General features: G+C 37.9%; 1 protein-coding gene across 2 annotated transcripts in view; it reads left to right on the top strand.

Annotated features, from left to right (window-relative positions):
• Nucleotides 1-16386, top strand: part of si:dkey-215k6.1 (transmembrane protein 132C) — a 216077-nt gene that overhangs the window by 140248 nt on the left and 59443 nt on the right. For both annotated transcript variants that reach the window (XM_067521854.1, XM_067521855.1), the window contains exon 5: nucleotides 13771-13966. In XM_067521854.1, the coding sequence (XP_067377955.1) occupies nucleotides 13771-13966 (196 nt within the window). The remainder of the gene's footprint in view (nucleotides 1-13770; nucleotides 13967-16386) is intronic.

The following is a 16386-nucleotide window of genomic DNA, read 5'->3' as shown; positions in this document are numbered from 1 at the left end:
GATGTACTGTAAATCGCTTTCAAAATGACAATGGTGGATGTACCATCATCTGATTTACGACTCAAATTGGATTTGTGAATAAAACCATGAACATAGTTTTCTGCAAAAAAACAACGCTGGACCATAAACAGAGAGGACTTCTGTGATCGTCATTAAAAAACGAATCACTTTTTAAGAAAGTATTATTTATTATTATTATTATTATTATTATTATTATTATTATTTGTCCAACGTAATGTTACTTCTGGTTCCTTAAATGAAACCAAATGTAACTGTTATCATTAGCATGTTGTACGCAATGCATGATAATTCGAGTCTGAATTATGTTGTAAATGATGTTTCTCCTCCTATATTCATGGGAGAGTCTCACAGAAAAATCAACCACAGAACCCCATCTTACAATAAACTTTACACTCCTCCTCCCCTAGCTACCAAAAACAGTCTTGGCCACACTTGGCCTTGTATGCAGACGGTGAGATAAAATGACCCCGGCTCTGACGTCTTGAGGCGGTTTAGAGGAGGGTCAACCCTGAGCACCCAGACCTATTTGGTATGTTTTATATAGAACAGAGAGGCGGCATATTGGCGAAGAAAACCCCACCTTGAAAGGGCAGTGTAGATGGGGCTTGTGCTTTTTTGCAACATCCACCACCAGGATCAACTTTTCATTCATAGGAAAGAGGAGAAACTCTTCCAGCCGAGTCCCCTGTAGGCAGAGGAGCCTGGTGTCTAATGTGGGCTGCCGGCACCAAGTGTGATTGAAAGATTTAGTTTTTATTCCATTTGGATTAAAGTTTATTGAATATTTTGTAGTTTTTTTTATCATATCGTTTCTTTTGTGGATTTAGATACGTGTGCAATTCATGGATGTGTCACATTTTATGTGTATATGTGCACATGTGTTTTGTCAATGTCAAAGGTTTTATCAGGTGGATTTTATTTCAGCTTTGTGTCTATTTCCCAGCAAGGTGTTTCATTAGCCAACATCCAAAATCTATCAAAGATAGCAGTGGCTGAGGGGAATAGGTCTTTGTGGAAAATGGGGTGTTGTTTTGCCAAAGAAAAATGTGATATATATAATGACTAAGAAAAAGATGAAACAAGTAAATAAGATGTAAGATATATTTTCTGGCAGCAAATGCAACTTTGTATACTTTACAATATTTACTTTGCGATAGCACCCACACCTCTGTTTGCTGTTCCGTTCTATGTTGTAATAACGGTAATCATCATTTTTAAGATAAACATTCAGCAAAGGCACTTATTGATTTAAATCTCTAAATTAAATTTTTTCTCCTCCCTTTCTATTGTTCCTTTTTATTTCTACTCACCTTTTACACACGTTTGTTTTCTTTATCTATCCGTCCTTTCTCTGCAGGGCAGTCACTGTTTCATCAAAGAACATCAAATAGTTCATAGTCTCCAATACTCTTTTCATTTCTCAATATTTCACAAAGTACGTGCATATTTGGAAATCAATTCCACATGCCAAAATATTTCTCTGTTCATTTTGTCCTTATTATTATTCTGATTGTTGTGGCAACATGATCTAATAGTTTCTTCTCTCTCCCATTCTCTTTTGTTACACTTCCCTCTCCCAGCCTTTTCTAATTTCTTTTCTTTCTGTTTTGTTTACTTTTTCTCAACATTGTGTCATCAGCCAGACTAATTGATCTCTTTGCATCTCCCCCCTACATATAAAATAAATTAGATTCTTTATTTCTCCACACATATTGGTATAGATTTCTTTCCAGAGTGCAGGGAATATAATAAGTAAACATAACACTGGTCATTAAACAGTAGGAAGGCCACAGGAGGGAGGCTTGCAGCTTTGCTCATGTTTCATTTGGTACCATTACAAACAAACAAACAAAAAAAAAAAAGCAGACTTTATGCAGGCTAGTTTGCATATGCCACGGTTAATGTTCACTGTGGGAGTCGAGTCCTATTCAAGTAAAAAGCCACAAGATGCAGATTACTTAAAACCCGTGTGCCTCTTCTACCTCATTGTAAATCACAGGGTGGAGTGGATTATTGCTTTTTATAAAACACAGCACTGTAATGAAATGTCTAAATTTCCGTTTTGTTTCCACAGTTAGCAGCAGGTACATGGTGTGCAACTTTGCCATCTGAGCTTGCAGGAAATTTCCCTCTAACAGTTTGAGTTTTAAGCGGCAGTAATTAAATGTTAGCCGTAATTGTTTTAATTGTTGTGTTTTTTTTAACATCACCCAACACACATACATACACACACACTGTAAAAGCTAGGCACTGCTCAGGGGTGCTGTTTTTTTTTTTTTTAAACAGTCTATGACTGCTGTTTTTCCCAAATGGGGTAAATGAAAAGAAGGCATCAAATCAACACATAATACACTCAAGCTGAAATACCATGATAATAGTCTAGATGTGCAATGGTCTGGATCCCTGCTCACCTTGCTACAAATAGCCATGCATTATTTTTTTCCTCCAAGAGAAATGGTCTTTGCTCAAATAAATTAAAGAAAGAAATCCAATTTTGGTCCCGGCAGGGCCAAGTAGCCCATATCTCAGAAGGCGTGTCTTCGCCTCCCCGGACAAATATCATAAAAGCGCCAAAATATCAAAGAAGATGGAGAAAAGCAGAGATGGATGTGATACCTAGTGCTGCATTAAATCAATATATGATTACAGACACTGAGCAAAGGTTAGGGTGTGTGTCTTTGTGTGTGTGTGTGTGTGTGTGTGTGTGTGTGTGTGTGTGTGTGTGTGTGTGTGTGTGTGTGAGAGAGAGAAACAGAGAGAGAGCAAGAAAGAGCAAGACAGATTATCCATTTGCTATAGAGGTGGAGGTGACAGTGTCAAATGTTACATTGGTGACTGCGCTGATTTTTAAAATGTGTGTGTGCATTTGTGTTGTTGTTTGTAGCTTTCAGTCTGCTTTTGAACCAGATTTTAGCCTCCACAGATCAATATTGTGTGCTTGCGTGTATGAGAGAGATTGGCGATGGGGGATTTAAGCGCAATAGGAACCAATAAAGTGTAAATCAGAGCAGACATGTAAAGCCGGGTGATTTGTGTCTGCTACAGTTTGGTTTTGTTTTGCTTTAGGCTGTCTTCTCTTTAGTCCCAGAGGAAGAATAAAGCAGTTTTGGCTAACTGTGACACTGATAACAAAAATTTCCACGGAAACCTTCTCTTGCAATCATAAGAGCAAAAGTTATCTACACTCCAAAATCCATTTAGTTTCAACCTTATAGTCCATTTTCAGATTTTTGGAGAAAATGGAACCTGTTTTCTTTCTTCTGAAGAAGCAGAAGAAAATTGAATTGCTCCTCCAGTAACAATTCATGACTGATGTGTTAAACAATGCAAAGCAAGAAACCTCCCAGCCTTTTCTCTGACTTTTAAAAGGTTGTCCTGCTTTTTAAACCGTTAAAGTATATGAGTCCCAGCTCTCAGACTGTACACTGATGATTACATTTAATGATGGCAGAATACCGGAATTATGAGCTTGAAAAGAAAAGGTTATCATCAGTAGATGGAGAGCAAAGTTTCAGTACATTACAGTATGATGCATGGAGAGAAAAGCAACATGTTTTTGTTGTCCGTTTTTTTCTGCTCTCCACCATTCTCTCTTCCCTTTTTGACTGCGGACAAGTTTATTGGACCTTTTCTAATTTCTGATTTTTAATAATAACAATTGTGCAAGCAATATTAACATGTCATTCATCAATCCTTTGGATTAGTGCAAACTTTAGCAAACCAGGCTCAAAGGCAAAACTTTGATGCAAATGAAAATCTTTTTTTAGAGATGGTGAGCAACAATCACATCGTTTTATGAGAGTTTAAGCTGAAGTCACTTGCTTTTAGGGAATGGGGTGATATGAGGTAACTGAGTGGGAGGAGATGTGTTGGACTTAATTAGATCTTTAGAGATATGTAGAAAGGAACGGCGGGAATTCCCCTGTTAATGGCACATCTTCTGTATCTTATCAAGATTATAATTTATACCTTGTTATTTTCCAGCAATTAGACAAACCAGAATAGTCTTAATGGACTCTAATGCTGTGAAGCTTGCTGAGATGTAAGTTCTGTCATTATCTTTCTTTAGTGTTCTTTTAAATCTCCTATCTGCTGTTTGTTTCTTTCTTTCTACTTTTCTGTAGCTTTATGGTCCTGTTACTTTATACTCACTGTTATATCAGTTAAACAAGTGAAGAGGTGACTAAATCAATTTACACTGTACCACTGCACCTGGGATTGTCAGACAAATCAAATATCAAAATAGTGTCATATTCAGAGCAAAAATGGAGAAATGGTCACAACCACAGTATCTAATGTCATCCAACAGCTCTTGGTGTTGAATGGTGGAATAGTTGAGGTAAGAGTTGTGAAAGTTGTAAAAATCTGTACCTCTGTTTTACTCACTGGAAATGAAGTCTCCCTTGATGAGTTGGCTTGAGAGGCGAGTTCAAGATGAAATTACAAATAAATGCCACCACCATCTAGAAATACTTCCAAGTGTTTCTCTAGCTGAAAAAACAAAAAAATTATAAAACATGATGCCAGGGAGACCTTTCAAGTATGCACAAACATGCACACACAGGTGCAGACACACTTTTGTGTCCATTTGCAGAGTCTCTACTAAAATCCTAAAAGCATTTGCATGTTGCATATTGGTGTAGATCCAGGTGGAGTGTGTCACTGGTAACCTGTGGAAGGTAGGGAGTAGGTATAAACAAGCAAGGGCAAAGAAATACGAGAAATGGGGTACTTTGTGTGGGGGTGAGGGAACGAAGGCTGTGTAATTAGTCAAATTTTGTTTTCAGTTACTAATATGGCTTCCGTCAAGTATGCAAACTAAATAATCAAGATCAAGATAAAACCATTTTTTTTCTTACAGGAAAAAGCATTTCTAAAGGAAAACTTCAATCCTCACAGAATCTACTCCTGCACATCAGGATGTAACAATAACTACAAGGGTGCATGAGAAAGAGTAACAAAAACATGAAAGATTCCTGAACAGTCCCAGTCAGGCTGTAACATTCATTTATTAATTTACAACATTTGTTTTTGTTTTTACGTTGAATACTATCCATTATATCTTCAAATTAAATTTTTTTATTTTTAGGTTCAGTAAATAAATTATGTTTTTAAAGTCATAATATTCATAATCACAATTTTCAACAAGATAATCTGTTTTTTTTATAATTTTTGCTATGATCGAGCAGCTTTAGTGTGTGTGTGTGTGTGTGTGTGTGTGTGTGTGTGTGTGTGTGTGTGTGTGTGTGTGTGTGTGTGCGTTTACAGGGGGCTGATATGGGTTTGAGTATGTCAGAGTAGAGCAGATACACAAAGAGAGGAGCAATAGAATGAGAGGAATACTAACAGTAAGAGAAATAATGTAAGGGCTGCATTAATGCAATAAAACAGAACATGAACTATGTAAAGTTGCACTTCCAATATGTAAAAAAAAAAAAAAAGAAAAACATTTACAAGAGGATAAAGTTGCACATTCTTGCCCAACATTGTAATTATATTTTTAGGCGACTGAAATGCTTGGTTTAGCTTGGGCTTGATTGTATTTTTAATTCAATATATTATTTTAGCATATTAATAGATTAGAGCAAGAGAAATGAAATGTGTTGGCTGCTGGGAGAGAATATATAAAAATAAAATCCAGTGTGAATGTTTTACAGCAGTATGCTTGCCTGCTTTTAGTTCTTAAAAAATCTAATGGCTAATGCAAATGAGTTGTATATGAACATATTTTGTGGAAGACAGAGTTGGGTGGTGCTAGGTCAAGTTATTTTGTAAACTGCTGGGTTCTTTAATAGACTTGTTGTGCAGCTGCACATAAAAATTTCATAGTACAATACAGTACTGCAATATCAATAATAGTCTAATAGAGGGCAAAAAGTACAAATGTAATGGGAATGTAGTGGCATAGAGGTATAAAGCTGCACAAATTGAACATGTACTCTGATACTAATAAATGTATTTGTTGTTTCTAGAACTTGGGGACACACACACACACACACACACACACACACACACACACAAACACACACAGGGGTTATAACTAACAAGACCACTGTGTCACTGTCAACAGTGTGTCTGCTCAGTACTATTGATCTGTTCTCTTACATCCTCTTAACTCTCACCTTGACTGTGCGTTGATGTTGCACAGACACACACCCACACAAACGTATTAATGAATAGTGCAGAGCAGCAGTGAGGGATTTCAAATGTGTTTAATGTTTCAAAACACACTTTGGACTAGAGCTTGACAAGAGCAATCAGTGTGTCTTTTTACTGTATGTGTGTGCTGAACACTATGTACAGTATGTTACTATTTGTGTGTGTGTTTGAGTCAGTGTGCATCTCCTTTGTTTCTGCAAACTCATTCCCCAAGAGTCCCCTCTGTCCTCTCAGTGACAACCTGAATGTATTCCTGACAGCTCGGACATACACTCACACCCTTGCTCTTTCACACAAACACACACTCACACACAAATAGATTTCTTTGTTTTCTCTGTGCATTAGAGTCAGTGTTGTCAAAAAAAGTGCATGGAAGAAAAGAAAAGTCCAAAATGAAGAATAGTGTGTTTAGTCATTTACATTCATGTTGTTTGTGGAATGTTGTTAGGTAGCCTCAGATATTGCCAATAAAACTGAAGGAGAGCTTGGCAACGCACTACACTATTATCTTTTAAAATTTGAATTAAATCTCATTTTCATGTTGCACCGAGTCTGTGTGTCCTGTGTGTTATGGCGACAGTCAATTTGGTCTGTATGTATGCAAGCTGCAATTATCTTTGTGCTCTTGTATGAGTGTGTATGCTGCTGTGTGTTAAAATGAATTGCGTTGTTTGCATAATTGTGTACTGAGAGGTAAAAGAAAGGAAAAGTGAGTATTTTGTTTTCCTGTGTGGCTGTTTTAGTCTGTTATCTCAGAACTTGTTAACAAGGTGCATTTCTCAATGTCGTCTGTTTTATTTTTATTTTTTAATTTAATGTTTGTGTATTTTAGTTACTCAGTAGGGGTCACAGCTTGAACTGAAACATCAAAGAGGCTGTACTTATAGTGTGTATCTACCGTACTATATGTGAAAATACTTTCATCATATCATCATATTTTATTCAAATGGACTGTGTGCTACAAACAATAACATTTCCACACTTTTTTTTTCAAAAACTCCCAACATTTTAATCGTGAGTGATAAGGGCCAACAAGTGTTTCATATGCAGTAACTTTAGTTGATCTAAGCTGGAACCAATAATATGTACAGTTATTTCAGATCCACTATGAACAAGATCAGTCTTGTAATACAGATACATTGTCCTACTAGCGTTTACAATGGCACCAAATTTCCTTCTCTTTCTCTCTCTACCATCTTTTTATTTTCCATTTCCCCTGACATTAAAGGGTTTGGTAACTGATGGTAACCCAGATCTGACAGCCGGTCAGTAGAGACGAAACCAGGTTAAAAAGAGTGTTGGTTGAATGGATGGTTGACTGTTCATGCAACTCTTGCAACACACTCACACACACACACACACACACGCACGCACATAATTATATGCACACATTTACAAACAAACACTCACTTGGGGTTTAGCCAAACCAACAAGGGTTGTCTGCAACGATGTGTTGCATTTCTGTGTCCCGCGGTCTCTCACACACACACACACACACACTGAAGGTGAAGTCGGATAATGGCTGGTGTTTACATTTACATTTAGTCATTTAGCAGACGCTTTTATCCAAAGCGACTTACAAGTGAGGTACAAGGCAAGCAAAAGGGTGTGTTATGGTGTGTTGTCCGTCTTTGGTTCTGCCTGGCATCATCTTGGCTTTACTTCTGTCTTTCTTTGTCTCCCTGTTGTAGCTAACATGTCTCTGACAGTGTGTGTGTATCTATCTGTCTATCTGTGTCTATCTATCTTACTGTCTATCTATCTACCTACCTACTTACCTACCTCACCACCCACCCACCACAACCTCCAGTGTGTAAAACTCGCCTGCTGTCAGCCTCTGGCTGTGTGGGTGCTGTGGGGAAGTGCTGTAAGTGACAACTTCCACTGAGCAAAAAGAGAAAAATTGTTCCATCACGTTTTTTGTTCTCTTCCCTTATCCATCTTTTCTTTCCTGCCTTGTATTCTCCCAGGGGATGTTTCCTCCTTCTTGTCAGCGATGCATGTCTGTTAAAGTCTGTGTGCGTGTTTGTGCACGCATGTGTGTGTGTGTGCGCGTGCGTGCGTTCATGCGTGCGTGCATGCGACTTGTTTGTTCTCTATTGTCCTCAGATTTCCCCAGAGATCATTACTTTCCAACAGCACGCTTTAGTAAGACAACCTGTCCTCACTTCGGTTCCTACATGGTGTGAGTGAGTGTGTATTTATGGATCATATGTGTGTATTCTACAACTTTGAGGGTGACTTAAGGGGAGAAATTCCCCAATACCTACCTCCTAGTTCTCCTCAGGAGGACAGACCAGGGAAGGGGTCAACAACGTGGTTTGAAGAGGAATTCCTTGGAAAGATTTAGGATAAACTGGAATTGTTAGTAATAATAATAGTTAAAGTGCTAAAATGTATTTCAAATGTAATTTAGGCTTACTAATGAATATTGCAACATTTAAACTCAAATTCCAAAGGAAACACATGAGCCAAATCTCTCTCTCTCTCTCTCTCTCTCTCTCTCTCTCTCTCTCTCTCTCTCTCTCTCTCTCTCTCTCTCTCTCCCGAGAAAATACATCTAATCAGTTTGTTTCAGATCAGATGCTTTGGTAATAACCTGTGTGTGAGTGTTGCTCATATTTGGTTCAGCAATAAACCCAGTTATCATCACTTAATCACTGAACGTGTCTGTTTGTGTGTATGTGTGCGCACGTAAAAATTTGTACAAATACTGTGTGTGACAGAGAGTGGGACGGATTCTTGACTGTGTATCTGCTTTTACAGCAAGGTCACTGGAGAAGACTTAGAAAGTGTTTATGTATGTTTGAGTGTCCTTGTGTTGCCCTCATGGGTCAATGAGCCAAGCTTCCCTTTTCCTTGTGGTCATGTAACAAAGAACTTGTTGTCATGATAATATTATGTAATATACATATTGTCGAGACAACAGAAATTTTTCAAAAAGCCATAAGATTGTGAAAGTCATTAAAATTGATATTTGATTAATGTCAGTAAAGAAAATCATGTCAGTCCATCCCCTAGTTGAGATCAGTCTGTATAATAGAGAACTGAGCAACCAGCCAACTTTGTGATTCATATAGTCATGTTTCCATCATGCCTTAAAATCCATAAATACTGATGCAAATGCATGCAAAAAACAAATAAATGTGTAAATATATTTGTTGGAAAGGGGACTGCAATAAGGAAAGTTGCAAGCAAGATTTTATCGGAGTTGACCCAGCCTTCAAGCTAAATTGGTTAATTGGTGGCTAAATAGATAAATAGAGGGAAAAAATTGTCAATCATCTCCTCTAATGAGCTCTGTGACTGCAGAAGGGCCAAGCCACTTACACACAAACATAAAAAGTGAGTCCAGCACGTCTTGCAAGACACTTGCTGCTGCCAGAACAGTATCTTTCTATCTGGGTTTATAGGTTACGCCAGGCCAGCCTCCCCAGGCAAAAATATATCCACGAAAATGTGTATCTATCTGTCAGCCTACCTGGCTGTGTATCAAGTTATCTATAACAATTATCTGCTGTAGCTAAACAGGTCAGTCAGACCTTCAGCGACTCTTTGGAGCATTCAAAAAGTTGTTGTATGATTGATTGTTGTAATCTGTGTGTTGCGGCATGACCACATGACATAACCTTTTGTAAAGTCACAGTAAATTCAGCTGTGTTTTATGTTTGCTGTTGCTGTATGTTGAAATATAAAGTGGGAAACAATAGTTCTAAATAGTGAGTTTTCCTACTAAAAATCTTATTTGGACCAAGAAACTCTGCCTTTCATTTGTAATGTCAAAGTTCAAAGCGTCAAATAAACGGTGGAGTCAACAGACGTCCGAAGCAGTTGCTCTGGGCATCTAATATTTCAACGAGTGGGTAATAATGGAATCCATTGAAAAAGCCTGTCCATCAGTGTACAGATGCCAAAGGGTCCCTCACTACTACTGTATGAAACGCCAGCATGTTTGACAAAGCATCAGTATTTGACCTGGGAATGAGACCAAGTCAGAGATGGTGAGAAAATGTGAACTTCTGCAGCAGTTTTGTGTGGTTGGTTTTGTAGTGTTGGAGAAGAGTACTCCGATGTGTGTGTATGTGTGCGAGCGTGTGCGTATGCACTAGAGGACAGTGTAATATTGTTTTGGAGCCTTGTGGTTGGGACGGCGCTAACACCTGAATGAACCTGTCACTGCAGACACATTGCTTTTTCAGCTCCAGCGATTACACTGCACCCAAACACACTCAACATTGCGTGTGTATGTGTGTGTGTGTGAGAGAGAGAGAAAGAGAGAGAATGTGCTGCTTGTGCATTGTCTGTCTGGATGCGTCTGTGAGACAGAAACAGACAGTGAGAGTGGCAGGGATTTGTGTCTTGGTGTGTATGTGTCTAAACCTCTGCTGCATTTCAGGTTTCTCCCTGGAAAATATGAACTAAGGGCTACTGCTACCGTGTCCTCTGAGGTTAAACAACAAGTTGCATTGATGAGTGAATGCACTGGACCTCACCAAAAAAAAAAATAAAACTCTTATTACTCCCTTTTCCTAATCCTTTATTCTATAAACACAAAGAAACAGAGTGATTCTTGTCCAAATTTGATTTCTGCATTTCTGTCATGTTAGGCTCTGGTAATCACCACTGCATATCAACATCCAAGTTTTAATTACAACTGGGAATCTCTAATATGCAGCATCCAAGCTGCTGCTTAGCAATAAGGCAGTGCCTTTGTTCTTACTGTCAGGCTTTTGTTTGCTCCTTCTCTGTCACTCTGACCGCCAGAAAAAAAGAGCAATGTGCCACCAGGAGGTGGTAGTACACAAACTGTACACTCAAAAGTGAAACTACTACTACTACTAATAACCATGTATTTGAAGTATGTTAAATCTTTCACACACACACACACGTAGCATGTGTGTGTGTGTGTGTCTTAAAAATACTTCACTTGAAGTAGACTAACAGATTTTTTAATCAAGTGTATTAAGTACAATTTAATAAATAATTTAAATAACATTTTCTAAAAAAGTAAAAAGGTACAAAAAACAAAACTGTTAAACTAATGTACATGCCTAATGTGTAAGTATGGTGAAGAAAATGTGTAAGTTAAAAAAGAAAGTACAAAGATTTTTTGTTTTTAGTTAATAAGATATTAATCCATAACTAGTCACTAAAATTGTCCATTGCATCTACTAAGTTTGCTCAAAAGTGCAGTATTCTACTCTGAATTGTAGTGGAGTAAAAGTGACAAAATACTCTAATAAAGTACAATTACCCCATAATTGTAGCTCTGTTCTAAAATTATCACAGTTTAAACAAGTGAAAAATTGGTCTCATCTGGCAAATATTCGAAGAAGTTGATGAACTTACAGAAAAGGCCAATATCAGGAGTCATTGTGACATTTGCTGTAATTAATACCTAACGAGAACAAAGATTTATGTTACTATAATACAACTGCTTCATTTGCACTGTATTATTGACATTTCACATGATGCGTGTTACCTGCTAATATTAGGTTAGCTGAAGTTAGATTGTTGTAATTCTTTCACTGTGTTCTTTAATTTGTAAGAAAGCATCAATGTGACCAAAGCAGCCTACGTCATAAAGGAAGCGATACATGCAATGTGGTGTTGGTTTGGGTTTGCTAAGAGGCAGAGGGTCACACAGATGGGCAGACACTGACGAAAATAAGAGAAGCATGATGAAGGGATCGGGAAGAGGTCAAAGGGAAGGTGACATCCATCAGTTTCCCCCCTTAATCTATCTGCGTATCACATTGCTCAACCCGTCCACCAAGCCACACACACACAGAAAGACACCAGATATCACAGGCCCTCAGCAATTGGCTGTATCGTGGCCTTTAACCCCTGCGTGTGTGCTTGTGCATGCATGTGCATGAATGCTCATAAGACGAAGCTATAAAGCATTGACTCGAAAATCAATTGCAGCTGCTTACTGTCTTTTTTTTTCATGTTGCACTGGAGGTATGTTTGTGTGTGTGGGTGTGTGTGTGTGTGTGTGTGTCTGTGTGTGTGTCTGTGTGGGTGAGTGTGCAGTCAGCATTACTTCAGTTGCTAAACTGTATCTACATTATTTTAAGAGCACCTTCCTTGATGCTGAAAAACAGTCAACTGTGGTGTGTTTTGTTGCACAATTCCACCCAGGAGACCTTTTGTGTTGCACTTACTGTGATCTGTAAGTGGGTATATTTCACTGCTATCTTGACCGCGGAAAATGTTCTGTCAAATTTCAGATAGCGTTTTTACTTAAGACCTGCTGTGCTCTGTGTGCCCCAGCTTAAAGTGACACAAACACAGTATTTTATTGCTTTATGTAGACACTTTATTTCGCCATAGACTTTTTATTCCTTAATCTATCCTGAGCCTGACCCCAGTTTTTTACTCCTGGGGCTTGACTCACAGATACAGCACCAACTCTAACTATGACACAGTTGGCTCAAGCCTGAGGAGAAGGAGATGCTCAGAATTTCTGTCGTGATAAATGATAGAATGGGATGTATTCACACTTGGAGCTGATAGAATCAGATGGTCTGACAGGCAGAGAGGCAGAGCAGGTAATGACAGACTACAAAGTTGTGAGGGCATGATGTGCAGTGGGAGTCCAAGTCAAAATGACACTGACAAATTTTTGAAAATTTGAATCAGAATTAGAACAGAGAAGTTGCCATAATTTTTGTTTTACTTGCAGTAGATTTGTAGCTAGAAATTGGAGTTCCAATAAAAGTAAGAAGTAAGAAAAATGGAAGTACTTCAGAAAAGTATAGGTTCCTCACAATTAACTACAATACTTTCATTTAATTTTATTTTTTTTTATAATTTTACCACTTTTTATTAACACTTTAAACAACACTGACAAACATGAGATACACCAAAAACTAAAAACAAATCTAATATTTTCTGAAATGTTCATATGCGGCTACATTGAAGCCCTCTTTAACAACTCCACAGATCTATGTCACAATGAAACTCATTAGAAGTGTAAACAAATAACCACACACCAACATAAAGTGAGACAGAGAGAGACGCATGCATAACCTTTCTGGAAAAAACAAACTATTTATTTTTACAATTACAAGATGTGACTACTTTTTTTCCCCCGCCCACATCCACTTACACACACACACACACACACACACACACGGATAATGCAATCTCAACCTTGGCGCATATTTAGCAGTTCTCATAGCAGAAGTTCTTGCCATTAATCACTTCCGTCACCAAGATCATCACATTTATCTTCTTAACATTAACATTATTATCAACACAGTCATTAATTTAAAAAGTCGACTACACATTTTTTCCCCTACAGATTGTGACTGGCTCAAGGACACACAGTCACTTGCACAGGTTTCGCAGCATTTTAAAAGTGGGTTTGTTTGTTACAAGGTGCTACAGTGCCACTACAGTGAATGATATATCCCAGTTCTTCTCTTTAATCACGTTAATTTACTACTTCCACATACAGATAGTTTTATTGTACCACTAGTTGCTCAAATCACATGATGAAATGTTTAAGGCAGTCAGTCGTATCATTAGTTAGACAATCGGTTTATCAAAGCCTTCACAACCAACCTCTTCCTGTATTTGTAGATTGGAAAGTTCGTCATATGAGGTGATGCAGCTGGACTTTGAGGTGGATAATGTGATCAACCTGGTGCCCACCCAGACTCTACACTGGAGTGTCGAGTACCCAGCTGGCATGCAGACATCTTCCAGACAAACGGAGAAAGTCTCCCACCTCTACATCAGCAATGCAGACATACAGGGCATTGTACCACTGGCTGAGGTAAGGGGTGACATGATACATGAGCACAGATACAGAAATCCCTCAGCTGTTGATGTACCCAGCAGCACACACACATTTCTTAAACTGGATAAGAGAGTTTTTCCCTCCATTTCCTTCCTCCTCCCTAACCTTCCTGCTGCCACCCGATCCCATCCCCTTCCTTTAGGTAATCAATGCTGCAAAGGCCAGCTTGTTTACCCCCTCCTGTTGCTACAAGCCTCCTGGTCTCACACACACACACAGCAGGTTTCACTCTCATAGGTTTCAAGCAGCTTCATAAATATAGACACACAGCTCCACAAGTACAAAAAAATTGACATGTATAGACATTCTCATGCTGAGACCCTTTTTGTGTATGCAAATACATGCACACAGACACATATATGCAACTATCCACTAAAATTCACAGCTTCTTATAGAATTGCTTCTCCTACGCAAGTGTCATGCTGGCAGGTCTCATTCCTAATACTTAAACTCAAGGTTAACTTAAGCGCATGTTAACTTGCACTTTCCCAGAAAGATTACTATTAAGTTACTATTGATATTTTCACTGTCGAGTATGAGAAAAGAGCTAAATTTCAGTTGTAAAAACATCAGCGATGCCATAAGGATATGACAGGGTGATCAGTTCAGCCAGAAAATTGCCCTAGATGTAAATTCATGTGCAGATAGCTTTAGGCTAACACAGACAGATATGTAACATAGAAAAACTCAAAATCAAGTTAAGTCAAGGTTAGGTACTAAATAAAATGTCCTGTTTTTTGCCTGATACATCACATATTGTATGTGATGTCACTCATGTCACATGACTTGTTACAACAAAGCAAGCAACATGCTGATTAACACTGGACTAAATCTATGGCCCTGTGGGTTTGTTGACCCATTGAACCACTCCAAGCTCCTTGTAGCAAAATTTCCTACAATAACACTGTAGCTCTTATGCACAAATGTGTATGTAGGAAAGTTTTACCTGGTTTTATTTGCAGGAGGACAATCTCAATCAAAATTATGTTTATTCTGAGCTCATATCTTCAGTAGCTGCTGTTTGACAGTTTCTTGTTTCCTCCAGTTTCTACCACTAGAATCACTGTTTCAACTTTTAGGGAAAATATAGCACAGTGAAAGTTATATTTTCAGTTGCTGCTTTTAATGTCGATCCAAAACCTTCGTTGTTCCTTTAAGTCAATAATTCAGTCTAAATTTCTAAAAAGAAGCTTTGACACATTACCAAAAAGTAGTTTAGTGCACAACAAAAAGAATTAACAACTAAAACTTTGTTGGTTGCTTTTTTGTACTTGAAAGTTAAAAGCGAAGGCTGGTATGTGTTTTGCAAGGGATACTACATACAATATAAGTAAATAATTAAGTAATATAAGTAATTTTGTCTCATAAAAAAATGTAATACCTATAAATTAAAGCATTTAATGTTGTACAATTCTAAAAACACAATTTACATGACTCTTTTTTTTTTTTTTTTAGATTTATATTTTTTTACTGTTGCTACGCTAAGCGCCAACTCACTTCCACAGTTTGTACAGACTTAAAACAGGAAATAGTCAACATAGGCAGCAGGTGAGGATGATACAACGCCCATGAGTTTTTTTTTTTTTAGCAGTGTTAGAGAATAAAAATGTTTATGCACTTTTCTGCGTGGGATGGTGCCATCCACCTTTCCCCTACAGTAAAAAGAAATCCTGAAGTAAAATTTTAAGCTTTCTATCAGAAAAAAAAATATTCTTTACTTTGGAATGTTGACTTTGAACTTGTATTTACATTCATTAGACAGAGTCAGGTGAACTTAAAAGTGCTTTTAAATCTGTAACAGTCCTAATCAGATAAAATACTACCACTACTTCATACATCCACAGATCAAAAGAGACATATCCCACAACAGACGTTTCAGCTCTGGCTAAAGCAACCAAGAACCTTCAGGCTAAAAAGTGAGGAGGAGGATGCTTTTCAAAATGCTCCCAGTTCCATTACCACTGAGGTAGAGCTAATCTGGCCTGATAGCCCTCCTTCAAACAGCAAAGCCCTAGTGAGAAAACCCAATTTTGTTCAGGGCTTCTGCAACCCCTGTCTCTTTCACACAGTGGAAAAAGCAGGCTTGAAACCATCATTTCAAATGGCAGTGCTGTCGGGATTTTGCTAACTTTTTCAAAAGGGGCAGTGTGAATGGAGCTCTGGGATAAGTAAGGCTACATCTCTGTTCCATCAAATCTTAAATATAATTTCAGTGAAAATGCTCATCGGTATTTGTTGCATATTTAACCTACAGTATGTCACTGTATAAATAGAACTATTTAACTTACATGTGATTCTTTAGTTTTAGATAGTTATTTTTGTATCGGTGTCCTACATAATAACAATAGTAATACCTCAGAAGATTAATTTGAAGTCAGCATGATCTTCCACCAACT

The sequence above is a fragment of the Channa argus genome, chromosome 11 (assembly GCF_033026475.1).
Source record: "Channa argus isolate prfri chromosome 11, Channa argus male v1.0, whole genome shotgun sequence".
In the NCBI taxonomy this organism is placed as follows: Eukaryota; Metazoa; Chordata; class Actinopteri; order Anabantiformes; family Channidae; genus Channa; species Channa argus.
The sequence above is the reverse complement of the archived record's forward strand: the minus strand, read 5'-3'. Positions and strand labels throughout refer to the sequence as shown.